At 45.6% G+C, this 27400-nt stretch overlaps 9 protein-coding genes across 9 annotated transcripts; 5 read left to right on the forward strand and 4 right to left on the reverse strand.

Annotated features, from left to right (window-relative positions):
* Positions 1-2093: 2093 nt before the first annotated feature.
* Positions 2094-3029, reverse strand: BDV37DRAFT_280983 (pirin family protein; the record flags this gene model as incomplete). The annotated part of the gene is made up of 1 exon (XM_032086722.1): positions 2094-3029. One exon carries the CDS (start codon positions 3027-3029, stop codon positions 2094-2096), a length of 936 nt encoding a protein of 311 aa, XP_031943713.1.
* An 822-nt stretch (positions 3030-3851) lies between these two features.
* Positions 3852-4856, forward strand: BDV37DRAFT_270001 (uncharacterized protein; the record flags this gene model as incomplete). Its single annotated transcript, XM_032084472.1, has 1 exon — positions 3852-4856. The coding sequence occupies one exon, from the start codon at positions 3852-3854 to the stop codon at positions 4854-4856; it is 1005 nt and encodes a 334-aa protein (XP_031943714.1).
* A 1798-nt stretch (positions 4857-6654) lies between these two features.
* BDV37DRAFT_292297 (FAD binding domain-containing protein) lies at positions 6655-8778 on the forward strand (the record flags this gene model as incomplete). Its single annotated transcript, XM_032089151.1, has 6 exons — positions 6655-6771; positions 6833-6913; positions 6977-7122; positions 7192-7802; positions 7869-7981; positions 8033-8778. The coding sequence occupies exons 1-6, from the start codon at positions 6660-6662 to the stop codon at positions 8776-8778; spliced, it is 1809 nt and encodes a 602-aa protein (XP_031943715.1). The 5' UTR covers positions 6655-6659.
* Positions 8779-10103: 1325 nt separating this feature from the next.
* Positions 10104-11071, forward strand: BDV37DRAFT_270003 (fumarylacetoacetate hydrolase family protein; the record flags this gene model as incomplete). Its single annotated transcript, XM_032084473.1, has 6 exons — positions 10104-10127; positions 10167-10248; positions 10324-10412; positions 10485-10539; positions 10570-10776; positions 10818-11071. 6 exons carry the CDS (start codon positions 10104-10106, stop codon positions 11069-11071), a joined length of 711 nt encoding a protein of 236 aa, XP_031943716.1.
* A 1418-nt stretch (positions 11072-12489) lies between these two features.
* On the forward strand, positions 12490-14283 carry BDV37DRAFT_292299 (transcriptional activator of ethanol catabolism AlcS; the record flags this gene model as incomplete). The annotated part of the gene is made up of 8 exons (XM_032089152.1): positions 12490-12617; positions 12682-12771; positions 12823-12923; positions 12985-13038; positions 13105-13173; positions 13229-13404; positions 13473-13605; positions 14240-14283. 8 exons carry the CDS (start codon positions 12490-12492, stop codon positions 14281-14283), a joined length of 795 nt encoding a protein of 264 aa, XP_031943717.1.
* Positions 14284-14960: 677 nt separating this feature from the next.
* BDV37DRAFT_280987 (fungal specific transcription factor domain-containing protein) lies at positions 14961-17202 on the forward strand (the record flags this gene model as incomplete). The annotated part of the gene is made up of 2 exons (XM_032086723.1): positions 14961-15340; positions 15414-17202. 2 exons carry the CDS (start codon positions 14961-14963, stop codon positions 17200-17202), a joined length of 2169 nt encoding a protein of 722 aa, XP_031943718.1.
* A 93-nt stretch (positions 17203-17295) lies between these two features.
* BDV37DRAFT_292300 (CocE/NonD family hydrolase) lies at positions 17296-19510 on the reverse strand (the record flags this gene model as incomplete). The annotated part of the gene is made up of 6 exons (XM_032089153.1): positions 17296-18112; positions 18172-18325; positions 18381-18570; positions 18626-18885; positions 18939-19104; positions 19213-19510. The coding sequence occupies 6 exons, from the start codon at positions 19508-19510 to the stop codon at positions 17357-17359; spliced, it is 1824 nt and encodes a 607-aa protein (XP_031943719.1). The 3' UTR covers positions 17296-17356.
* Positions 19511-21460: 1950 nt separating this feature from the next.
* On the reverse strand, positions 21461-22453 carry BDV37DRAFT_280989 (uncharacterized protein; the record flags this gene model as incomplete). Its single annotated transcript, XM_032086724.1, has 1 exon — positions 21461-22453. One exon carries the CDS (start codon positions 22451-22453, stop codon positions 21461-21463), a length of 993 nt encoding a protein of 330 aa, XP_031943720.1.
* Positions 22454-23554: 1101 nt separating this feature from the next.
* Positions 23555-27259, reverse strand: BDV37DRAFT_243123 (condensin subunit YCG1). The gene is made up of 2 exons (XM_032081395.1): positions 25082-27259; positions 23555-25025 (listed from the first exon to the last, which is right to left on the reverse strand). Exons 1-2 carry the CDS (start codon positions 27119-27121, stop codon positions 23748-23750), a joined length of 3318 nt encoding a protein of 1105 aa, XP_031943721.1. The 5' UTR covers positions 27122-27259; the 3' UTR covers positions 23555-23747.
* Positions 27260-27400: the final 141 nt, after the last annotated feature.

Consider the following 27400-nt stretch of genomic DNA (forward strand, 5'->3'; position numbering starts at 1 on the left):
TAAAAGGTTAGCTTACGACGTACGTATACTCGATAGTTAGAAGAATACGAACGAGTTGATACTGGCCAATTGGTACTAAGTTAACTCTGTAAGAACAATCTTTATTGATCACGAAGAACCAAACTCAGTATATGGATTAGTACCCCTCGTTTACTCCTGGAGTAGGTGCCGGAGTAGACCCTTAGCTTCCTAAATTTTCTACCCTTGCAACTCTTTGTGTTTCTTACACGGCCCTAAAATCGTGGGCAATACACAAACCATGCTCGCCTTAGTGAGGACTCTTTCTATGTGAAGCTAACCCTACAGCATTAGGATTACATTTCGCATATAACAGTATCTAAGATACTACATTTAAGCTGTAAGTGGATCTCAATAATTTATTGATTTTCTCAAAGACAGGGGCGCCATTTAAATGGTGTAAATATTCCAGAGAATATATTAATGGGTTCTGTTAGCCTAGGCTAACATGGTGGGCCTTTAATTTTGGTATTCGCAAGATATTAAGAGATTTCTGATCACTCTATTTAAACCACTCATCACCTAAAACCTTATCTGACCTGTCCAAACATATGGCGGCCTGTGTAGTGACCAATAAGGGCATTTATTGCTGGTAGGCAGGCGCAGATAAGACCAAGTCCGACCTCAGCGGCCCCAGTAAACAGAAGCTTGGCCCAGAATCTGACCTCATCTGTCGAATTCCTGTCACTGAGCATCAAGAATATGCGGTAAATGTTTGTCACTGTGGCTAATCCTCCTGTTCCAAGTATTGCAGCTATTTTTATTCTCTTCCATACGGGAAGACGAAGAGGCCATGCGAGAAGGACTGGTAGGACAAGAATAGCTCCATCAGTGATGAGACTTATGAAGGCGTCTATAAGGTAGACCGTAGCATAGTCTACACAGGTACCATTGTGGTTCGAATCCCAGAACAAGGAGACCGGTGTGCATATAAGGACACGCACGAAAAGGGATGAAAAGTAATAAACAAGAATAAAGGCGGTAAGAAGGCGGATGAAGCAGGCCATATGTTCGCGTGGGTTATAGAGGTGGATCAGAACCGAGAGAAGAAGGAGCTTGATAAAGAAGACAGAAAAGTTGTAGATAAGCAGGATAGAATAGATGACCTGTCGGATGCGCCTGAGCTGATAGGCTTCCAGCTCCCAAGAATGATAACCCCCCCCAAAGGCGTTGAATATAATTGACATAACGTAGTAGCCAATGGCAAACATGTAGGATACCATAAAAATGATATCTTCATAGTTGAGTGATCTCCAGACCTCGTACTTCGCGTAAAATCGAAGAATGAAGCAAATAGTGACCAGTCCAATGCATAGACCATAGGTTGTATAGCTGACAGTGCTTAGGGCATTGTCTCGCCTTATTAAAGCCCGGGGGCTGCCCTGATGTAATGCCAACGGCAACAATATATTCAAGCCCATATTCCGTCCAACCTTCTCATCACCAGACCATCATTATAGAATAATGATAGCATGAGAAAATACCATTTGAACTGGCAGATGAGAGGTTTTATTAGATCCTCAGACGTTCTGCTATTATCGGCCTGTATTTGAGAGGTACCAATGTCAATCTGGAGCCATGGAAGGTATCAAACTCTATTGCTATCAACCTGCTACATCTACGGTCTGGACACTCAGTTTAGCTGGCAAGCGTACTATAAAATGTGGGTCACAGCTAATGTGGGTTTTATTAACCTTTCATCTGTCAGGTAGTAGCACCACTTTGCCACCACCACCACCAAAACGAATGTAATAAAAATGAAGTTTATCAAAGCCACACAAATAAGGAAATATGTTCGGAAAACTAGATGGCAGTTTTCTAATCTATTATGGCCGTCTTATTGCAATTACTGCAGTGTGGTGGTCTGAGTGGCATTGAAGATGATGGATTTAATAATTCTTTTGGGTTACCTCTTCATGCTCATTTGCTATACGAAGCCGACAATCATCTATTTTTTCAGCAGTATGTGCAGATAGACTGTATGTAATTATTCAAAATTTTCTAACAAAGAATTCATGTATCTTAGATCAATGTTGTCTGAACCTGAAGATATCTGTGCAGAGTTTTAGACATGATTAGCAGTCAAGCCTTCTTTGAATTTCACTTTTCCATGTCAAAGCCCTCTCAAAACCATTTTTACCCTTACGAAAATCCTCCACGGCCTGATATACTTCTCCCAGGCTTGAAAGAACAAATGGCCCATAATGGACAATCTCCTGATCGAGAGGTTGCCCGGCGAATATTATGAAACGTGCGTTCTCGTCAGCATTAGCTGACACGGAGGCTTCGATGAAGTCTCCATTCTGCTCAAACACAACGACGTGAAATCTACCCAGGCTCATACTTTTATCAGATGATGATGAAGTAAAAGTAACCCTGCCACGCAGTATATAGACGAAGGCATTCCACGCATTCGGTAGGGTCTGCTGAAAGTGTCCACCAGGCTTAACAGTAACATCTAGGTACCATATTGGTGTGTATGCAAGATTTTGTTTTGACACCACTCCATGAGACTCTCCAGCGATAATGCGGATCACAACACGCCCCTCATCCACGTGAACCACGGGGATCTCTTTGGCACGCACGTCTCGATATTGTGGAGTACTATATTTGAACTCCTTCGGCAAGTCAATCCACAGTTGTAATGCCTCTATGATGGAATCCTCCCGATCGTTAACAGGATCATTCCGTCGTGGTTGCTCTGCATGCATGATGCCCCTGCCAGCACTCATGAATTGCAAATCACCTGGCCCAATGGTACCTTTATTTCCCAGAAAATCTTCGTGATCAAGCGCGCCAGACAATATATATGAAATAATTTCTTGACCGCGGTGGGGGTGGTCAGGGAAGTTTCCGATCTTGTTGGCTTCGCTGGCGACATGATCGAGCATGACGAATGGTGTAAGGTTGTGAAGCTTTGGTGTCGGTAATGCTCGATGGACACGCGAGCCTGCACCCTCAGATACTTCAACTGAGGAAAAATATTGTTTAATAGAGCGTGCAATAACCATACTGGAATAATATAGTGGTGAGTAGTAAGTTGGACAGTAATCAGGATGAGGATTCATCTCATAGAATTAGTTGTGGTATCTAAATAAGCCCTTCGTATTTGTTAAAGTATTACTACTGTGCAGATACTCATAATGTTACATGGTGGGCTAAGATCCACAGTGGTCTTGTAGCTTAAACAGATATGCTCAGCATCAGTCAGCGATAAGTAATTAATTATGAGGGTAGTGTTGGCCCGAGTTGGGTCAAACTTTAAATACTAGGTGGAGGGAATTTTCTTCGGACGGACTAATGCTGGAGCTTCGATCCGGACAATCTGGTTGGCGAGTTGGGCGTAAGCACCCTAAAAACTGTATAATAAATATTACGAATGGGTAAAGAGATTTATCATGGTTAAAAGATTCTCTTGGCCTTTTATCTACCTATACTATTAGTACATTACAGTATTAGTATGATTTCAAAGGTTTTGTTGAGCTGCAACATTGCCCACCTAGTACTCCGTATGTTACAATGACGATGATGGAACACCTAAGACTTAAGGATTGGGTCAGGAACTAGTATTCTGGAGCTTAGCATACATGGACGGAATAACTATATGGACGGACTATCCAGCCGAGAACTCAGCTTTGGCAGACGGATAACATTTTGTCAACGAAGTTATCCCGGCCCCAACAGGCCCAAAAGAGTATACCCCCTCGGAGTCAGAAGTGTGTAGACATTATAAAAGACAGTGATTGATTCTCAGTGACCTGGCAAGATCATGAGCACATCCGTGACTTCATTGCATTATACATTTTATAACTAGAGAAATCTCATTCGTCGAAATGACACGTTTTGACCCCAACCATGAATCGCTTGATTTTTTAAAGCTTCGAGACTCAGTGGTGGTTCTTACTGGAGGAGCCACTGGAATAGGCGCAGCAACCGTCCGCCTGCTCCACTCGTACGGAGCAAAGGTTATTTTTGGTGATATCAATACCGAGGCTGCTAAGACTGTCGTATACAGCACTTCACCAGACACCATTCATTTCGTCGAAACAGACGTGCGGTCATATGAGGATAACCTAGCGCTTTTTAAATATGCGCTCTCAAAATATGGACGTGTTGACCACGCGATTGCAAATGCAGGCACCCTGGAGCAGAAAGGATGGTTTGATCCTCGTCAAGATGTGAATGACATAGAAGTACGACCGAGTACACTTACTTTGGATGTCAATTTAGTTGGAGCGTTGGTTTTTACGCATATTGCCTGCTCATACTTGGCGCATGGTAATGAGGACGGCAAAATTCGCGATAAGAGTTTGACTCTGCTTGGTAGCCATGGAGGTTTCAAGGAAACCCCGGGAATGTTCCTATATAGCATGTCCAAGCATGCCATCATGGGATTATTGAGGTCTCTTCGAATTTACGTCCTAGAGGCCTTTCCAGGGCTCCGGGTAAATGCTGTCTGCCCAAGTATGACAGAAACAATGATGGTAGGGGGAATCCGGGATGTTTGGATCAAGCAAAAGTTGCCGGTCAACCAGCCCAACGACATAGCAACAGCTATACTTGGCATCCTTTCAGCTGGCCCTGGAACGAACTCCATATGGCATGATGAAGACGAGGCTCCTGGTCTGAACAGTCGCGATAATGCGGGCCAGATGGATTGGGAAGATGTGCAGCATCGTGGACTCCATGGGAGAGCTATATATGTGCTTGGAGGCAAGTGCTTTGATATTGAAGAAGGCCTTGATAGGACGGAGCAGCTTTGGCTAGGGAGAAATGCCAGCGCAACCATGAAACAGGCCCAAGAGGTACTAGGACTAGGAGACCGGTGGCTTCAGTGAGAGGTAGTGCAAGGCTTGGAAAAATAACTGTTCACATATACCGGCACAGACATTCCGAAGATGGGCGATATTAGAAAGCACGGTTACTTCCAAGAATTTATACTGGGTTTAGCACATGGTGCCTTGACCTACTAAATTCATGGGATAAAGGGTAAAACAAGTTTTATATCTTTTACTATCTGGTTTTAAGGTATGTAGGTAAAGTTGTGCGCAGTTTGGAAAAGTCTTTAGATATATTTGCTGTCTTCTAGTATGGTGAGCCATTAAGTCAACAGAATAGCTACTAATACAGCGATTGGTACGCCATGATACGTATTTTTGTAGTAGGTATTTGTAATACTATACCATACATACAATCATATATTTTTGTGCGGTGTTTAGTATCATTACTGGTTGATAATAGGATGGAGATCTACTAGGCTGGTAGAAGAACAAGCACCTAGGCCAAGATACTGTGATACAATAGTAACGAATAACGATAGACTAAATGGAGGCTATTTCTCTTTCTTTTTTACTAAGAATCAGGAGTCTAATTCATAGCAATATAATCCCTAATAAAATCATGGAAATTCTTCAATGAGAAATTGCTTATCCTTTACCTGAAAATGGAATATTGCACATCGAACAAAGTGTTGGGCTCACGTATGACCTAGGGACATTAGAGAGGATATAAAGTTTCCGAACACTATATTGGTCTGGTTTTTAGTTCTCATTGGCCGAGCATATGGTATATGGTGTAGTATTGCCTTTTAAAACGACGAAGTTTCAATACCCCGCCCAATCTTTCATCAAGGTAGAAATAGATAGACGTACTTCTCATGTCACTCTATTCCAAGAATGTTGGGGGAAGATCCGGCCCTTTCAAATATATTAGTAAAATCTCAGAGATGTAATAATTTTGCGATATAAGTGATGTATTGAACTCACATCCCCTATGTGTAAATTATCAGGCCCAGCGAGCGTCCTGTCCACGGGGACGGTATTGTAGGTCACCATCCACGTAATGCTCGACAATGAAAGCCTGAAATGTCAAATCTGTTCATCTGTCAGCCAGCCCAGAAACTCTAGAAGGCAGGAAAACCCGTACCAGTAATCGGAACCTGGTCCCCTAGCACGTGCCTGCCCACTCCCCAGTAGTTCATGTATCCCTTTTCCCGTAGCCAATAATGACCAATCGTTTGAATGTCATAGTCATGAGGTTCGAAAGAAGCATGGTGGACCTGAGCTTTTGGTCTTTCGAAAAAGCAAAAAACCGTGATGATCAACGGGTATCAAGCCCCGGCCTAGCCGGCAGAACACGGTGATGTTGCGACCACTATTATTGAATATAAACTGGCAAGAAAATAATAAGCATGTTGGCTTTGTTAATTGATAGGGGAGATACATGTACGTCGGTGGCACGAAAGTCGAGATAAGTCGTGAAGAGGTGTAGAATGCGTCGAAGTGGGTCACGCAAAGTCCAAAGTAACCTAGCTTATGAACTGGTGCCGGGCTTTTGGGGGTGAATCTAGGTCAGCAGATCCAATTCATCTTTCTGAAAGTTACCTTCTCAAATCTTGAAATGCGGTTACTGCGGAAAACAGGTGGCGATATGACGATCGGACGGACTAATTTTGCTTGGCCTGACGGACGGTGTAAATGGCAAGTGCGAAATGGGGGTACGGACCCGATACTCCGCGGCATCAACAGTTTTGGGATTAAAAAGTAGCGAACTATAATTGGGGTAAGTTTGCCTAACCCTGCTCATATCATCATCATATCATATTGATTCATAGTAGCTTGCACTGCCTTCCACTGCCCACGATGACCAAAGAAACCACCACCTCTTCTACAAGTGAACCCCTGGAGATTGAGTACCTCATCGTAGGCACAGGCCCAGCTGGGGCATCTCTGGCCTGCTTTCTTGCCTACCATGGTATATGAACCCTGTAATTTACAAGCCAGGCTGCACGGATAGCTAATCTGCGAATGATTAGGCTTGAAGGGCTTGATGATCAACTCGGCACCGTCGACGGCAGACACCCCGAGAGCACATATCACAAACATGGCCGCATTAGGTATGCGAATGAATTGTTGAATAGACGCACAAGATGAATATGTGCTTATTAAAAATTCTCCAGAGTGTCTGCGAGACATTGGACTGGAAGAAGAGTTAATGCGCATTGGAAACGCCGAAGGTGCCATGCAGCACACACGCTGGTGCTATAGTCTGGCTGGGGAGGAGTTTGCCAGAGTATATTCCTGGGGTTCAGATCCACGTCGAAAGGTATTTTCTCCCCTAGGACCGAGATGAGTGCGAGAGGGAAGGAAGATAGCTGACTTAAATCAACCTTAGGGTGATTATGAGCTTGCCAGCCCTTGCTTGCCAATAGATCTGCCCCAGACTTTGCTTGAGCCAGCTCTTGTCAGATATGCAACGCAACATGGATTCAACGCTCGTTTCAATACGTCTTTTGTGGAATTCACAGAAGATGATTCTGGCCGGATTTTGTCAACTTTATATGATGAAGTCCTTAAACAGCATTATACAGTCCGCTCGAAGTATTTATTTGGGGCAGATGGTGCCCGGAGCAGAATTATGAAACAGCTTCAAATTCCACTCATCAGCAAGCCGGGAAAGGGAGTCGCGATCAACGTGTTGGTCAAAGCGGACTTATCAAATCTTATCAAGCACCGCATGGGGAATTTGCACTTCATTCTTCAACCCGATCGTCCGCATTCTCTCTTTGGATGGCTTTGCATTGCGAGAATGGTCAAGCCTTGGCACGAATGGATGTTCATTCTATTCCCGCATCAACAATCGTGGAATTTGTCGCCTTCTAATGATGAATATGTGGGGCACATTCGCTCTCTGATCGGGGACTCGTCCATCGATGTGACTATTCTGGGTGTCTCTCAGTGGAACATCAATGAAATTGTCGCCGAGCGTTACTCAATGAAGAACGTGTATGTGGTCCCCATGTTGTTTGACCACTGTCATTCAATACTGTATTGATGTATTTCTCTTTTTAGCTTCTGTCTTGGAGATGCAGTTCACCGACATCCACCAATGAACGGGTTGGGGTCTAACACTTGTGTCCAGGATGCGTATAATCTCGCATGGAAGATTGCTTATGTCGAGAAAGGTGAGTTTAATCTTGTTTTCTGGGGTAGAAAATGAGCTCATCGCCGTTTAGAACTTGCCGGTCCTGAGTTGCTGCACTCGTACTCAAATGAGAGACAACCTGTGGGGTTTTCGATTGTTACACGCGCAAACGAGGCCTTCGGTCATCAGATGAAAGTGTGGGAAGTCCTTGGCTTCATGACTGAAGATATGGAAGAACGTAAGAAGGGTATGCAGGAGCTTGGCCAGTCAACACTGGCCGGCGCCGCTCGAAGAAAGGCCTTCAAAGCTGCTATTGAAATGACACGTCATGAATTCCACGGTCTTGGAATCGAGATGGGTGAGCACTACATTAGTAGTTGTATCTACACTGATGATGAGATCGACAATACGCCGAGCGAAAGTCCAAACACCAGTAACCGAGTCTTACAGTATTTGCCAAGCACAATCCCTGGGCGACGCTTACCACATGTATGGCTCGACACTGCTTGTCCAAAGGGGATGATTTCGACTCATGACCTAGCTGGCAAAGGCGCCTTCTGCCTTTTCACTGGCCATGGGGGAGACAGTTGGAAAAATGCAGTGGAAATTGTCAAGAACAAACTTTATATTCCTATTAATGCCTTTTCCATTGGTTTTCGCCAGGATTGGGAGGACGTTTATATGGAATGGGGCAGACTGCGGGGAGTGGAGGAATCTGGGTGTGTTTTAGTACGACCGGATAGATTTGTTGGATGGCGCTGCAACGAGGTCTTAGAGACTGAAGAGGCATGTATAGAGAAGCTCGAAAAGGTAATGAGTGCTTTGCTGAAACGGTGAGCATTCAAACCTAGGTGCCACAAACCAAGCAAGAATGTTGGTGCAGTATTGCCGCAAGCTTTCCTTTATCAGTTTGATCTTTGCAGTCCGCTCACGCCGACCAATATTAGACAGTTGCTATGCATGTCCATTTATATTTCTCATTTTTAGCTTTTTATTACAGTAGCTGATCAACTGGCACCTGGCGCTCGATTTTTAGATATACCAACTTTGTAGTATATATTTTAAACCATCACAGATCGCTCAGCATAGGCTCCATTGAAGCCGCAATAGCAAAAACACAATCACCGAAACCGGGAGAATCGACTAACTATACCAAAGTTATAAAAAGGCATACTGTTAACGAACATTTTATAAGATATCACTGTAGGCTGCTGCGCTCTTGTAACCGTATCAACTAGTCGAGGTAGAAAGTACTAAGTGAGGATGCGCAGGCGAAATGATAGGAAATACCTCATTTAGAGAGTGTCATGTAGATTCAAAAGAGACTAGTTCTTGCATTTTTGCTCCCTCTGCTAGAGATGTTTCTTTATAGCCCGTAACCTAACTAGTACTCATCTTCTGTTGAGACACTGGAATACTTTTAAAAAAGTGCAGATAGAGCTAGGGTCAGCAGTCCGGTGTGACCTTACCGCAGCCAAGTCCATTCGGCATCGGATCCTTTATAGTAGGCTAGAAACGGTAATAAAAAGTTTAGTAAATCTTCTTTAGCTCAAGGTTTAGGGGAATATTAGTAATCTAGCCACCAATATTATGGGGTTTCTACCGCAATAAATTGTTCAAGGTAGATTCGACTACTATAGTAGCTCTGGGGTAAATAAAAAACTCATATAGCTTCTTTACAGCCTTAATCTTCTGTAGACCGGGTTATTTTAATACAATTAAATTTTTATATAGTTCAGGCCATAACTAGATTTACCTTGGACCCGAGTACTTTTCAAAGAGGCAAAAATAGAACAATCAAACAGAGTCACACTGAACAAGTGCTTAATCAGGCCTTCTCTGCACGGACTAAATTTTACCCTGGTGAAGTAAACCCGTAAGTCCGATTCTCGGATGTGACATTTCGGACGGTAGTTCCACATATTAAGATAGGCCTTTGGAATAACGGACTATCTTAATCCTATTATTTGGGTAAATGAATTGGCCCGTCAGCCATCAGAACCTGGTTTCCTCTACTTGAACTATTCATAATAGGAAGTAGAAGCCCCATCAATCCCAAAGATATATACATTTCATTCAGCCTTCTGATTCTGCACATTCAAGACTTCGGGGCACATGTCATATGTCATACCTTGAGTGTCTTGATAACCAAATCCTTCAACATGTTCGAGAGACTCATCCGCTTTGTGGACGACAAAGGTGAAACCCATTTTGGTGACTTGTAGGAATCGAACGGCATCGAGAAATTAGAAGGCGCACCTTTTCCAGTCGTTGACGGTACTGTGGAGAGTGGATTCAGGGCAAATAGTAAATTTGCTGCTGTGAAAAAGGTACCTTTGAAAGGTTCTATAAGCCTTGTTCATATTATTTTGAATACTCAAGGCTATCCCGGCCGCTCCTCACCCCTGCCGCACGTTCCAATTTTTGTATGCATTGGATTTAACTACCATCAGCATGTAAATGAGGCCAACGTGCGTGTCCCCACTTTTATTCATCCTGATCCATCAAGGACATAACTAATTAAATCTACTAGCGGTAACTAGCGAACAGTTATACCATATCCTGTTATTTTTATAAAGCCAGCCGAGTCCCTCGCAGGTCCTGCGGATTAGATTTCAGTCTACGCAGACGCCCGAAGTATGCTTGATTACGAAGATGAACTTGGTGTGGTTATTGGCTGCGATGCCTTCAATGTGTCCGAGGATGACGCTCTAGAATATATCCTAGGCTACACGTGTGCTAATGACGTCTCTGTACGCAATTTCCAACCTTCAGATGCATCTGGTGGCCAATACTGTTTTGCTAAGTCCTTCAACAAGTTGGCTCCATCAGACCGTGCATCGTGTCCGCACAATTAATCACTGATTCGCAACAAGTCACTCGTGAGACCCGAGTCAATGGGAGCACTAGGCAGTCTACTTCTACTTCTGATATGATTTGGACTGTAAAACAGATCATCGCACACGCTAGCAAGGGAACCACTCTCCATGCTGGGACGGTGATATTGTCGGGAACTCCGGCGGGTATTGGCTTGTTTTGCACTCGCCAGACCCTTTTGAAATCTGGTGACGAAGTAGAGGTTTATATTGATGCAATTGGTACTCTCCGAAATAAGATAGTATTTGAATAGAATAAAAATAGCTTACTGGTTACTTACATTGTCATTCAAAACATGGGTTTGATTTTCCTTCGATCCACTTCCCCAAAAAAAGTTTCACTGTCACGGACTATTGAGCTATTCAATGACAACCAATTTCTTATGACCCAACTTTTAGCATTGAATCGATTCTTTCGAACATTTATTCCAACTGAAACAAGATTTTCAATTGTATTATCGTAGTTATGTGTATCATGCGTAGTTAAGGTTCAAACCGAGTCTCACGAGCGGACTGTATTATATCACGCAAAGTCCGCGCTATATCATATCTCTAAGATGAAAAAGTTTTGTTTATGTATAGAGGTCCCCCAGCAAAAACAAATGGCTCCTGCCATGGTCCAAACCCATGTCACTCTGATGCCTTGCGGTGAGTGAGTCTCGATGATACGCCTCGATTGTCATATTTTTTTGCTCCTACGACCGGTTCTTGTGCAACCATTCAAAGTAATGTCAAATTTCAAGACAATGGTCCGCGCTATATAAATACCATCACCCTCAGCCCTGGCATCACGCACGCGACCGGTGTTAGAGCCATTCGCCATTAACTCCTATTGTCACGAAACTCTAAACCAGGTTTACAGTGCCCGAAGTCATCGGCGGATATCGTGCCAATCCTTGGATGAGTACAGCGAGACCGTAGAGTGCTACCTATCAACGACATCCGCACAAAACTGCCATGTCAACCATACCAACGGGCTTATCGTGCTGGATGGGATTAATGGGCGAGCCTTGGCCCTAATTCCAGGCCCCAGCTGATTACGCCACTCAGATACCGTTGGCAAAATCTGCCTTTTTTTAGTGTAAAACGCCTTCACCCCACAACCCGAGGTTTGTCTTCGCCCCCGGCTGGATATTCGAGAGAACTTTATCATTACTATCAACTCGGGGCGACTTTCGGTATATTATGTAGCTCGCTTCAATTCTGTTTGACTTTCGGTATAATTTTACTTTATTTTAGAGACTGATGATGAATGGTTAGATGAGGGGATCGTGCATGATCAACCTCCACACTCACGAACTATATGATCATTAGCGGCAAACCTTATTTCCCCAGAATATACAAGATCCTTTGGAAGAAAAATTCGCATTTGCTAATGCTCGATGATAGCGGGAGTGGGGTCAGCATTGCTGAGGACTAAGCTGGTGCCGGTGTTCTGGTCATTGACAGCTGAGTAATGTGCTCAAACCCTCTGGGGAAGTGTTATATAAAACCTTGGACCATGAGCATCTGAATCGAAGCAAGGAACACAAACCAGCTCTCACTACTTCATCCCTTATTTTCGATCCTTGAAGCAAAAACCCCTGCACGTCAAGAGACGGATTCCAAGTGCGGAATGGACGGCCAAATACTTCTTACAGAGTCAGACACTTTGCAGCATCAATTTAGAACCATGCCTAAGCTGGACCAAGTCCCTACCTCGGTCACCCTATCTGCGGAGCAATTTGAGAAGCTCTACCTAAATCCCATGATGCATCGCCAGTCACCGCTGACCAGGAAGCTGGGGAACCCGACTCCACTGTTCGTATTTCTCTCATGCATAATTTCTGGGTTGACAATTCAACAACAACTTACATGATAGTAGGGCACTGGGGGCCTTCGTTGTCACTGCAACACCACTCTCATGCTGCCTGATGGAATGGAGAGGAGCCGGTGGGGGCGGCGCTGCATTCACGTAGGTCGCTGAACATTAGAATTAGCCAAGTGGCGGGCTAACTTTGGGCAGCGGAGTTTTAATTCTTTTTGGAGGATTACTCCTGATCATATCTAGCATCCTGGAATTTGTCATCGGAAACACATTTCCTTCCGTGGTATTTGGTCACCTCGGTAAGCTTAAATGTTTAATTGAAAAAAATACCACATCGTATCGTAGAATGACCAGCTTCAGGTGCATTCTGCTTGGCTTTCGGTGCTACTATGACTCCGGCATACAATGCTGCAGGTACGTACTAAAGCTCTGCCCCTGTTTGTTTTTCTCATTTACCATGCTCATATTAGACTTCAATAGCTCCTTACTCTGAAACGATGACCGACACTATTGCAGGGCTACACAGCCCGGGATTCCTGAACACCTTCGGTATGCATTTTTTGTAAACTGCATTTCTTCCCTCTGATTCTCATTATCCTTATAGCATTCTTCCTGGTCTCCATGGCTCTACTGATGCTCATTTATGCGATATGTGCTCTTCGCACGAATCTGATATTTTTGGTTATGTTCATAGCCATGATTTTTTGCTTCTCGCTTCTGGCTGCCGCCTATTGGCGAATGGCTCTCGGGGATCTCCTAATCAGTAACCGGTTGTCAGTAGTAAGTTTCATTTCACCTGAAGTTTTTTGCTATCGGTTAATGAGAGACATCGCTTAACACTTGAACAGGCTGGCGGTGCAATTCTGTTCGCAGTTGCAATGCTTGGCTTCTATCTGTTGGCAGCACAGTTATTTGATTCGGTGGGCCTGTCTTTATCCCTGCCAATTGGAGACTTGAGTCACTTGTGGGACCGGAAAGAGAGTGCGGAATCCCCTACATCCACGTACTATTCTTTTGACCAAGTAAGCCTCGATATTCTAACAAGCTGCCAGAAATATCTCACGAGGTCTAGAGTCTAATCATGATCCTAAGGGCATGTATCAAGGGCAGTCCTAAACATTCTGATCAAGGTCACAGTGTAGCTCTATTCTGGCGAGGTAGGGAGCTGGGTTTACTATGAAAGATACTTAAAAAGGGGCAAGGCAACCGAACGGTACCAAGTTGTCTGGTAATGAGATATAAGATCCTTGTGATAGCGCTGAAGAAACCGAGCAGGCTAGTTTCTACCTGGCTCTTTTCCAGTATTCTTTTGCAAAATTCCGAAGTATCTCATACAAAAGTTGGATTCCACGCTCGATTAGCTTATTTATATGATTTATACGCTCTTTAGACCGTTGGTTAGTGAGAACTCGCTGATTTTTATATTGCGTCTCCCTCGACTGTTCTTTTCCTCGGCGACGTTTGTATAAGGCTGACCGGTGTATACCAAACTGTGTCGCAAATCTAGTATAATTAATCAATTGGACAGGTTCCAGCGAATCGATTGCTGCTAACGTCTCTTCGATTGGGGTTAAATTGGTTGAGATATAAAGCCCGAAACATTGAGGTTTGAAAGTCGGTGAGTATGAGTATCCTGCGGCAGGTGGTGACCCACGTTAATGTGCCAACAACTACTACGCCGATCCACTTTTGTAACTACACACAATACCAACCTGTATTCTACACTGGCCGTCAGTGTAACAGTACCTTGCTCTATTGATAGGTGATGGCAATAGAAGACAAAATGACAGGCTCGTTGGCATTGTAATATTTATATCACGTCGAATTTAAGCCATTTCCCCGTGGCACGTGGTCAGCCCAAAAAATAAAATAAAAATAAAAAAAAACTGAACTCTGGGTCAGTGCGGGGGATGGGACGCAGCAACGGAGGATGTCGTCCGGGCGATTTGCGGGGGACGAGCCCGTACCCAGAGGTGACACTTCAGTGCATTTGTCAATAACTTGGTGACCCACCACCACGCCTTCCTCCATGTGCACTCTGTTTAACCACCATTCCCTGCTTTGGATTTCCCTGCCCTGCAGACAGCATGGTTTCCCCCGGAACTGTAGACTATACACTCTCTAATGATAACTCAGAGCAGGCGGCGCTTTCTTGCCAGGAATGCAGGCGGCGAAAAATCAAATGCAGCCGTCAGCTTCCGGCATGTGCCTCCTGCAGAAACTCTTCTATGTCCTGTGCATATCCTTCCCATCCTTTGAAGCCGGGTCCCAAACCAGGCCAACTCCGGAGATCCAAAAAAAGACGGCTGGAGAAGAGCGCCCACCCGCCAAACGCGATGGAGATGGGCACCGACATGATGCCGACGCAACCTGATACAAATGCGGTCAGACAGTCATCTCCATCACAGCGTCCTGCAAGCTTTCAGATCATGAATGACAGCACATCCTCGCCACTCTTGGTTAACCTGGGCAATCCCGAGCTACTAAATGAGCTGTCTACCTCGAGTCAGAGCCCAAAGCAATGCTCGTTGATGGACCATCGAAGACTCTCCTGGTTGGTCCACCCCAGCCACGAACCGACTAGCCCGGCCTTTGAAGATGGAGTCGACCTTGCAGAGGAGCCCTTGCTGGATGAGAGCTCTCCCGTCATCCATGCGGACCTCATGAGCCAAATATGTAATGCCTTACACACGGATAACCGTGATGTCCATCATCTGTACGTGGCCCCCCTATCCTTTTATTACTTTTTTTCCCAGGCTAGTTGAACATGAACTAAGTATATCCCAAAGGATCACGCTGTATTTTAAAAATATGGTGGCTTTTACTCTGTTCTCTCCTCATCTTCTGAGTAAGAAGCTTCAATCTGCACCAGCTCCACAAACTATTATTTTGTTGGCAGCAATGTTCTCTTACTCTGCTCGCTTTCGGCCGGAATATCCCTTCAATCCTAGGGAGAGGTCAGACTCGCGGGAAGAAGTAACACCACCAACCGCGCATGAGTTTTACCTACTGTCCAAGAAATATATTGACCAAGAGCTCATGGACCTCAAGGCACCACCCCCGCTACTGCTGCTCCAGGCTATGGTGCTGATATCGTTCCACGAGTTGATCGAGAGTGCGGAAGGGAAGGGATGGAGGTCTCTGGGTCCTTTAGTACGCATCGCGTATGAGCTTCGACTGCACCTCTTAGATAATAACGCTGATGACGGCTCCATCTCGAGCAATCGACAACTTTGGTTTGTGAAAGAAGAGCGTCGCCGAGTCTGGTGGGCGATCTGGGAACTTGATGCTTTTACTAGTACTGTTCGCCGCCTCCCAGCTGCAATTGACTGGAATCAGAACTGGACTATGCTGCCTGTGAGTGATGAAGATTGGTTCCGAGGAATACCACGAAAAAGTTGTTTTCTAATTCCTGATCCAATGGAGAGAGTCAAATTACTTGAGGCTTGCGGGAATCAATCAGCTAAAGCTTGGTTTATTGTGGCGAACTCACTGATGCGCACAGCTCACTGCATCTCAAACTCGCAAGAGTACTTCTGGATACCTGCATCTCTCAACCCTCCCCAACCTGGCCGACGGACACCACCTACGGATGTTAAAAGTGCCCACGGGATTTTAAGGAACTCCGTTTACTATTTGTCGCTGGCCTTGCCGCATGAGCTACGATATAGGGGGCAATGTCTCTTTAGCAATGTCGCCACGGCTTCCAAATCTACGAAGCAGCGCGACTCAGACATATACAGTATACATGTCATGGTAGCCTTGACAGGGTTCATGTTGGATCATCGTAACATGTTTGGAAGCGTGTCTGGAATGAGCGAACCTGTGTCATCACCACCACAACCACATCGTTCCTGCACGTCCTGTAAAAATCACGATCTCCATATGCACGACAGAATTCAGACGCAGAGTCTCTCCATGGCAGAGGCGATACTATCATTGGTGCGCAATAGTGCTCCGGATCATGTTCAGCATGTGAATCCATTTCTTGCTAGTACCATCTGGCTCGCTGCAGCTGTATTTCTTGTTTACTATTATCTCGGAATCTCCAAAGAGGCTCCTCAAGAAAAAGCGCTTGTCGATTCCAACATTGCGCTTTTGAAAGCGGTATTTCGTCAGTTTGTGGAGTGGTGGGATATGTCTGATATTCTGGAAACCAAGCTTACCGAGCTTGAATCTGAGCTTGTACGCGTGCGGGAGGCTCCGGGATCGCTCATAGAGAGGAGCGATGAGCCGCAGTCTCTCGATAAGGCACAACCGGCGTCCTCATCAAATCCAGTCAGCACAGATTCAGAGGGGTTGCTTCCTCCCTGTGCAGACTATCAGCCACCACTTCCAGGAGCGTCGATGGTGGATGGTACTGGCTACACAGCAACATCGGGGTTCCGACCTGATAATGTAGGCCCACTCTTCATTGGCGAATGTACGAATTTGATGGGGGACAGAGTCTCTGGAATGTCAAATCTCTTTGACAATGCTTTCGATTACGACCTAGAATTGCAAGATTTCCTGGATGGCATGCTTGCCACCTTCAGAGGCCCAGAACTATGGAAATCAGGTGCAGATGCAATGTCATAAATATGACAAGGACTTGTTGTCAACATGACAATCAGCAGCAAACCTGATATTGTATATACACGAGTTGTAGTTAGATAGAGATTGGGATTGATAAGATAATATGCACTATCAAATTCTTTCAGTATCCAAATCGAGAATCTGGAGACACAATGGCTCAGTGCGTACTAGAAGCGGGCATAACATTCTTGGTTTCAAAATCCGGTATGGTGGGGATTATCAACCGGCTGGGACAAGGCCCACCAACATGGAGAACGTGTCTACCTCTGTTGTAATTTACCATGGCTCCCTGCAAGTCTGGGAACTCTGCCAGGGTCATATTGTGCCCTGCCACTTTCACAATCAGCTTCTCCCCTGGCTCAAAGTATATTCCGGTTTGCCAAAGTCCTATGTCCAACTTAACAACTTCACCAGGTCTGATAGGCTGCTTTGTAGAATAATCATGCTCCGGCCACCAGTCGTTGCTCAATTTCGGATCTAGTGCACGGTGACTGGCACGCAGACAGCCAGTGGGACCCAGGTAGACCAACGGGTTGATTAAATCGACAGGCTCGGGCATATTGCAGATCCTCCTATCACCGGCGGGGATGTTGATGTTCCGCAGGACTTTACCATTCACATCTGCTTTCCGAATTTGAACAAAGACGTCCATATCGGTCCCTTCTTCGCATGATAAATACAATACCGCACGAGAAGAACCAACAAGAGCACATGGATCTTTAAAGGTGTGCGTGAAGGACAATTCTTCTGAATCAGCGTCGGTCTGCCGAAACGGTACATCGGAAATATATGACAGAGTCTCAGGAGTGTCCGAAGACTCTTCAGCCAAACAGTTATCTCCGTGAAGATAGAGTGTACGATCAGAAGTGCTTGGGATTGGCCAATCAGGGAAGATTTGATTAACCAGGGGTTCCTGTCCGTTATCAGCATAATGGTGGCGAGATTGCAGCCGCATGCGTGTGGATTCCATACATTGTTGTACCGCAGGAGTGACAATCTTGCTCTCGGGGTCTCCTCCCATCCATTATCTATTCCTTTGGTATAGAAATCGAAGAACTTTTGGAGCTCACGATTGGTTGATTCTTGATACAGATCATGCCATTCCTGAGTCGGATGAACTCGAAGCCTGATGTTGAACTTGTTAATGGTGTTCCTTGATTTGGCAAGTAGGATTTTGATACCATTTTTTGTTGTGCGGGATTTCAGTGAAACCCCGGAATGAACCGAAGGTGTGAAGAAACGTTGAATAACTCGCAAGAACGTAAGCTGGCACCTGAATTTTGGTCATGTCCGCTCGCTTGTCTGCCCAGTATTCATTCATCAGAGGATATTTTTTCAGCATGCCCACCACATCCTCTTGTCGATTTCTTCCTGTATGGGAAAATGAGCCCCGAAGTCCGAACCCGCAGCGAACGCTGTGTCTCACCTCTAAGCACCCCGGAAAGGAAGTCCCAGAACGGCGTCTGCGGAATACCACCCCGACAGAGAATGTCGCGATAGAGATCTCCCGCGCCCTCCAAAGGGGCGATGCATTTCAAGTGTGGCGGCTGCGTGGCGGCAATAAACCACTGAGCGATTCCCAGCCACGAGTTACCAACTAGAGCCACGCTGCCGTTGCACCACGATAGACCAGCAAGATACTCGATGGTGTCATAACCATCATTAGCCTCGATAGCTCCGAAGTGACTAGTTCCATTCGTCAACGAACACCGTAGTGGGTAACAGCATGAAAAACGTACTGAATATCACCTTCAGAGTCATAGGTTCCTCGAGGATCGGGATTGACAATTGCATAGCCTCTAGCTGTCCATTCGGCTGGATCTGGTGCCTCGAACTTTTCAAATCCAGACAGTCGATTCTGAGGAACCCCCACTCGCCCAGGGATCATATCTAGTGGATTAAAGCCTGCGTCGAGACATCTTAGTATATGATCATAATGGAAGAAGTGGAATTATCCCCCAGAAAAAGAAGAAGAAGAAGAAGAAGAAGAAAGAAAAAGAAAGAAAAGCAAACCTCCTGTATGACACGCAGACTTTCCGTATGGGCTCCAGGCGAGCAATGCTGGGACAGTACTTGCTGGAGCATCATGTGGCCTAAAAATGTCCACGTAGATCTGGCATCCGTCTCTCATTCGTATTTTTACATTCTTCTCCCATATCGTATCTACTTGGAAAGGCGCATGTGCATCGGTCAACTTCCACCCCGCTGCCAACACTTTTGTTTCTTTCTGAGGGTTTCGGTAGCTGTGATCTGCTGATTCTGGCTGGACGGTAGACCGCCACAGAGAAGGGCCACGCCTTTCGGTCGTCATGACACTAGAATATCTGGTATTATGTGAAATTTAAAAGCTTCGACTAAACTTGCGACGAAACAAATGGAGAGAAAGTGTCTAGCAGAAAGGAAAGGATGATATATTTTCGTTTCGGAGTAATTATTGGGGAGCATCCCACATTCGGGTCCATTTTCATTAGCCCGACCGGACTAACTAGACATAAATGTGTTGCACCTAGATGGAAATAAGCTTTGACAATGAATCGGCCCAATAGACGCATTTCCGTACAAGGTATTACTCGACCCTAATGTAGACTGCAGTTGGTCCGTCGTGTAGTCTTAAAAAATCTTGACGATTGCTCTATCATGTATGATCCATTAGAAGCTATCCTTTATCTTTAATTGATAATTTATAGATATTTTTTTTTACATATTATTATTATATTATTTTATAAATATAGCTTTTTCAAATTTATTTAATACCTTAATAACTTTGGAGATTGTCCTTATCAGCAAAATTCCTGTACAGAGTATTGTTTTTTTTCCCTGCTCCCGTCCAGGACCTGATTTTGTCTAAGATTATTTTCAAATTATTTTTAGTCAGCCCAAATCTGTGAATTATATCTGTAATATTCAATACCAACTAAACTATCCCTTATATTTAACTTTTCTATTGTATATATAGTGTATTATATATAGTTAGTTATCCTCTTTTGATTATATATTCTTACTATTTGTGGTTGCTGAGATATTCGAGTGTCAAAAAGTGCCAATTTGTATAGAATACCAGAGCTGGCCGCTCGCCTACCAGTTACGTTGCCCTAATCTCCGGTATTATTAATATAGTCTATCAACAACTTGGCGTTAAGATTAATCCTCTAGGTGCCAACAGCCCTTTTCCGGCTCTCGTCATCCTATGATTTTCTTCCTGGCGTGTTCCGCCTTGGACAAGACACTCTAGATGAGCACTTATCACTGGTTGCCCCTGCTGCTGTATATGTAATGGCCATCTCTATGTCACTATAATCTCAGAAAGTCAACTCGAATCCATGTTCTCAATTGCTTCGGATACTGTACTGTCTGATCCAGGCTAGAAAATTGACAACCATACTTGAGGTCTACGTCACTACTTTCCAGGACCGGTAATAGACCGGTAACTCCAGTCGGCCCTTCCGACAACGGTGTAGATCACACAGTACCTGTCATCAAAACCAGGCAGATTTGCACCGACCTTCAACTGTCCGCTGGAAACATTGGTAGTGAGACCAGTCAGTGCCTTCAGTGTCACTGAGTTCTTGGTGCTGGGCCTCCTTTCATAAAAGTCACTGAACTCCAGTCAACATCCCAGCATTAGCTCCTGCGGCCTTCCATTGTCAATAAAATAGACGCGGCGCTCTAAGGCAGCGGTAAGACCATGTTTAAACCTTGTCACAGACCAACCAATGATGCTACATTGTCTCCACTCCTAAGAAAATAAGCAACACCGGCAATAGGAGTGCCTGTGTCCACAACGACAGGGCTGCCTCCTTGCGTAACAGTAACAATTTCGTATGGCTTTGTCTTTTTTTCGTCGGGATTTTGCCTGTGCCAAAATGCCAGTGTATTGCTCACCAGCAAATAGAAGAGTGGTTAGCATCTGAGGCAATTGTGGCGGCAGTCGAGAAGTACATAAATAATTCATCGGTCTAGTGTCCGCAGAAAAGAGGTAGTTTCTACAGTTGGAGAGGCCATAGTCGAGTTAGGCACCAGATCTGGTATGTATAAAATGTAATAGGGAAAATCATAGACTTGTTTCTGGAGTTGTTCGTTATCTAGATGGTCTCTAGAATATAAGACAAGTATGTTGCTTTACTTATATCTTGTGCCATCTAGTTATTAAAGCTGGAATATGTAAATCTCTTTCAATAAAGGCTGCTCTTCTGTGTCTGATCTAAATTTACTTCGTTCTTTCCTCACTATTGAGTTGGTAGCTCATACTACCAAAGGACATTTATAGTTGTATAAAAGGCTCTAGCGTCCCGTAGAGTGCTAACACAGTTTGCTCATTTCTTGACCTTTTCATTGCCCTCGTCACCAGGAACGTCTTTCGGGGGGACGGAAGAGGAGGTGGAACCTTTTCGTCAGGTGTATTAGTCATGTCGTGTACTTTCAGAAACAGATTTCCCCATGCAACACCGGAGATCGGTTGTTCTTCGTCCCAGGGCCAGTTCACTTTGACTCCATTCTTCAGCTCAAAAGAATACTTTGGTCTGAACGAAACACGGAAAGTCCCTTTGTAGTAGAGGACTTCAACCCAGTACTTTTTGCCTGCAGGGACGCCAACTGTCATTCCCACATGGGTTTCTCGGGTGCGCGAGTACGAGGTTGATTCCATGGTCTCGTTGCCAACTGTGTACTCAGTGCTTCCTTCTGCTCCCATCCCAAAGACCTTTCCAGACACAGTGACGCCGACACCTAGTGACTCAGCCCAAGTCTTCTGAGTGGTCGCAGAATTGGTGATGGATTCTGTATCGTCAACAACGATACTCCCATCGCGCTTGCCCTCTCTGTTATCATGAGTATAATTGTTGACAGCGACATCAGAGATTCCACCTTCTGGAAGTGACAGGTACTCCATGTCAATATGCACCTCCCGGATCTCCTGAAGCACACAAATCCCCAGGCGGTGCACGCCATCGCGGTTTGCTCTCCCAACAATGCCAACCAAAAATCCACTATAGACATTGGCACTGCTGTGAACAACCCCCGGAACGCTAATACCAATTGGAGAGGCCACGAAATACTGGCCTCTACTGGTCTGGAGCTGAAGGTTCATAAGCATACGCGTAGGTTGCGAGATGCCCTCGTAGGTGGTGTGACCAATATAAGTCAGCTGCTCTCCGTATGATAGGTTGAGTGTTTGCTTCGAACCTTCCGTAGAGGTGTACACGGGCGACACTATTGCGAAGTGGATTGATATAACTATTTGACTAGTTATCTTCATAATTCTGGACCTACTGCACTCATGCGGTATAACTATAACTACTCTTTACTCTTAGGAATATAGAGGTTGAGTCCTTATCAGAGTATATATCCAGTTATCTGGATTATATTTACTAGTCTACGGTAATAGTATCTATATCTATAAATAAAATTGTTTAAAGTTGATGATACTATGCCCGCAGTACTGCCCTATAATATAATGAAGTACTGTCTAGAGTGGTACGGTTTAACCGGAAACCCGGCCCCGAACCCACCCCAACCCGGCTCCCGGTTCAAGTCGGGTCCTAGATCTAGAAATCGCTCCGGGTTTTAGGTTCTAGAGCTAAAATCTATCCCAAATCTAGAAATCTAAGCGGGTTGAAATTAGAGTGGTATTCGGGTCGGGCCCGGGTCCTAGATCTAGAACCCGAACCCGACCCGAATACCACTCTAATTAAATCTAATCTAGAAAATTTACCCTATTTCAATCTACTCGATTTTCTAAGTTTAGAATAGATTTTAATTTTAAAATCCAAAACCCGGAGTGATTTCTAGATCTAGGACCCGACTCGAACCGGGAGCCGGGTTAGGGTGGGCTCGGGGCCGGGTTTCCGGTTAAACCGTACCACTCTAATCTCAGCAACCACAGATTATAAAGTTATAATATTGAATATATAATATAGTATAGATTAAACAAGAATACAAGTTTTTTTTTCTAAATTTTTTCTTTTCAACTTTATGGTATAAATTAAGAATATCAAAAATACCGCTGTACTATATAATACTGAAAAATATATCTCTTATTTAGAACTCTCTACTTTATATATTAAGGACTAAGTACTATTATATACTATATCCTAATTTTATCTTATTATAGTTTATAGTTGTTGAGATATTCAAGTAGTAAAAGTAGCTGATTTGTATGGATTACAGAGCTGCGCAGGGTGCTTGCCAGTTACGTTATCCCAGAGCGCTTACGGATAGCTCCCGGACAGCTCATGTGCTGCCCTTACAAAAGCGGCGGCACCCGTATCGGGCAATTGGACTGGACTCGCAGAAGAACAGTTCACTTCTGTACTAGTACATGTGCCATGAAATCTTAAAGGGAGTATTTGAACGTCGACGATCATTAACTAACAATACCTGGCGGTTCATGTATCTTGGATGAAAAGAATAGAACCATTTACAAATAAGCCTTGAAATGTATAAACATGAATTAGATACATTGTAACAAGTCCGCATGTCGTCCCAAGACCATATCCCAACATGACCCATCAGCCAACGCCAACCCAAAAAAGGAACGCATGAGGCAACTTCTAGTAATCGTGTGCTTCAGACTTGATCGTTGTCCTGCTATCATCGTTCTCGTCTTCCTCCATAATGCTGGGCTCGATGGACACCCCGCGACGATAAGCACCAGGCTCGATGGAAGGGCGGACGCTACCGGACCGGCCAGAACGAAGACTGAGTATGTCACTGTCTCCCTCCTCGGTCCCCTCGCGAGCGCGGGAGCTACTTGGGCGGCCTTGGGCGGCTGCCAGGAGCTTAAGAACCGAGTTTTTGACTTTGACAAGGGCATTCCTGCTCGCCGCTTCAGAGGCCAGACCTTCCTCGATCGTCTCGTCCAAAAGCTCTTTCACCTCTTGTGCAAGCGCAGCATCCTCAGGACTAACTTCGCTTTGGGTACTCCGAGCACTCGGCCCGATTGGGTCTTCGCCCTCCGGATTGCGAGAACCAGCCCTTGAGGGCACAGCGGGAGGAGCGACGTAGAGCTTGCTAAGCAGAGAGAAAAGAAGCTTTTTCTCTTCTTTAGAGCAGCGGTTGGGGCCTTCGCTGATCCCCAGCACACGCTCCAGGATGTCCTTCACCAGCGCGAGATGAACCCAGCCACATACGTTGGAACTAGCAGCGCCGCCTGCGAGAATCTTCTCTCCGCCCAGCCCAACAACTCGCCGTTCGTCGGTCCACTCCGCGAGCATACCCAAAACACCACTCATCAGCGCCTTTAATTCTCGCTGTCCAACACTCTCATCAATATCGCCATCACTGTCCTCTTCCGCTTCAAGTGAGAAATACTCCTCTGCCGCATTGAGGACTGCCCGGACAACCGGTACGGAAACCCTGCGCATATGCTGGGTATTTGACAGCTTCGAGTGACAGTATACAGGGAGGAAATAGGCTAGAGTCTGCCGGAGTGCGGGATTTTCACGAGTACGGGGGTGGAAGAAAGTAACCACAAGTGACTGCAAGAGGGTTTCGACGGATGTTTGGTTGTACTCTTGGATAGCTGGAGGGACATTAGCCCCAGAGGGAGTAAAGGTATTCGTGAGCAACAACTTGGAAAGAGCGGTGGCGGCGGTTGCTTGGACACTACTCGGAGAGCTAGACTTGAGTGCCCTAGCAAAGACTTTCAGCAATGGCTTCTGGAATACTGGCGGTGTCACAGTCTCTCCGTCGGGCTGCGTAACAGGCGCGAGTAAGGATGGATGAGTTGTCAGCATGTCGCATAGGATGTGCAAGGCCGTCGTCTGCAAAGCCTCGTGGCCCTTGCTATAGCAATGGATAAATAGTGTCATGTTTTCTTCAGCCAAGGTCTGGTGTGGGGATGACTGTTAGCATACGTCAGAGGTATAGAGTGATAGAGACTAACCTTGTCAAGCAAACAGCAAAGCCCGAGGCACTCAAGACCTCGTTCTCTAATTGGCGCTTCATGACTGCGGACCGCAGGGACGACCAGGTTATTAAGCATCGTAACTAGGTTCATGTTTGCTTGGAGATTGCCCTCCACATTTTGCAACATACAAAGTGCAATGTGAAGACATTTCATGTTCACCATGATTTCTTTGAGAACCTTGGCTTTGGCTTCTTCCTTGTTGAAGGGCTTCACTTCAGGAGTTTCAGATCGGTGACGACTGGAGGATTCACTAATTTCCGATCTGGCTGACACGAAGCTATCTTCAGTGGCAATGGTATCATGAACTTCAGCGATGGCCTCCAGGACAACACTGCAGAACTCATTTTCGGCGGCAGCGTTTGGCCCACAGACAAATCGCAGAGTCTCGATAGCGAGCTTAGTACATTCTTCAGGCAGCTCTGGAACCGCCAAAGATTCGCGGAGTAATGAGAACATCTTGCGTCGACCGACTTCGTCACTGTAGTCCAGGGTCATGGCAATGTGTAACAACTGTTCAACAACAAACTCATGCTCGACAGAGTCATCATCGGTGGCTGTACCAGCTTCCTTGGCCATCTTCTTCCGCTGCAATAGGTCGGTCATATATTTGTTTAAGAAGTAGGCAAGGGCAGTGACTTCGGGCATTTTCTCGTCAGCTAAGTTGTCGAACTTTCCGTCGTGCTCCACACGACAGAAGTCGTTGAACGAGCGAATCAGGAAAGCTGATTCAGCTGTCAAGGACTCCCAGAATTCCTCATCGAACACGACCGCTTCCCGGTAATCAGGGCGACCTTCCCAGAAGCTACGCATGGCTTCATGAGCTATACCGGTCTCAATGCCAGAGTTCAGTACATCGATTCTCTCGAGCAGCTCCAAAAGGGCTGGTATGTTCGGTGGAGAGCGTTGATTAGCTGGGCCTTCCTCGTCGTTATCCGTACTAGCAACGTCCTCAATCCACCGGTCGTAAAAGAGCTTCCCAGTAGCCTTCCTAACACTTTCGTCTCGATCTCTTAGACCCCAGCGGAGCAACTTCTCCCTCATTGACAGTGATAAATGTCGGAAATCTCCTAGAGTAGGGAGTAGACGTGCATATAATGCTCGCCGCGTGGCAGCGTCGAGATCGCGAGCTCGTTCAAGAAGGTATGGAAGCGTTTTGCGGAGAAGGGGTAGGTTGAGAAGTAAGGTTTTCCGCACCTCTGCGCTTGTGTCATTCTGCATGATGTCAACAAGCTTCTCGACCAAGACTGCACTATCCTCATCATCTTCATCCTCGTTGCCTGCCAGGCGGCCAAGACCCATCACAGCTTGTACTCTCACAGATGATTCTTTATCTCTGATCCGCTTCAGAAGGCCCTGTCGGATAGTGTGGTACAAGTCGTCGTCAATCGTCTCGAGAGAGTTCACAATATGCGCAGTTATTTGCGTCGCACGGAAACGAACAGTCCGATCCTTAGCAGCTAGTAGCGGCATAATACGGGCAACCAGGCTGGTGGCCAAACGGGACGTGGGCGTTTCGGCGCTAACTTCATCATCATCGTTCGCGAAAAGCTCGGCATCCTTTTCGGATGCATGGGTCAAGAAAGTGCCAATAAAGCGCAAGACACGGTCACCAACGGGTTCCGACTTTTTGATGGGCAGAATCCGTAGCATGCAGCGACCAATCTCCACATTAAATTCCGTTTCGGGGAGTGTCTCTTCACCTGGGATCAAGGTCTCCTCTTGAACCTCTTTACCGTTTTTCTTAGAGCTCTTCTGTGATATGCCGCAGCAAGCCTCCTGGAGCTTTCTAAGCCGCACGACGAGTTTTCGGTGTCCGGTTGTCGAGCGTTGCACATCAGCGAAGAGTAAGCAGACATCTCGGCGCAAATTGGGAAAAGCCTCGGGCAAAGGGGGTTCCTCCGGGATGGCGACAGAAGGCGTTACAGAACCTGCGCGCCCGCCTGATACTGATGGTTGAGCGGACGGTCTACGCGATGTCGTCGCAGACGTCGAACGGGCGGAAGATCGACCGGGCATAGTGTCTGGGTGTGGAGGGGTAAAGGTTTGAGTCGGAACGTGTCGGTCAAGTAAGGAGTTGTCGCATAGAGTCAGACAGGTAACATCTCAAAATCGTGTCATAAATCAGATTCGGGCACCGGAACTCGTTGAATGGCGCGCCTGTAGTCGCTGGACTAAGGTGGGATGATATTGCCGTCGGAGTTGAGTTATCGCCAAAACATTGCGGACGATAGCCCGCAGTCACGGGGTGCGAAATAAACAAACAGCCCAAAACGGGAAAGGCTAAGATAAGGGTTA

This window comes from Aspergillus pseudonomiae (genome assembly GCF_009193645.1).
Source record: "Aspergillus pseudonomiae strain CBS 119388 unplaced genomic scaffold BDV37scaffold_17, whole genome shotgun sequence".
Taxonomy (NCBI): domain Eukaryota; kingdom Fungi; phylum Ascomycota; class Eurotiomycetes; order Eurotiales; family Aspergillaceae; genus Aspergillus; species Aspergillus pseudonomiae.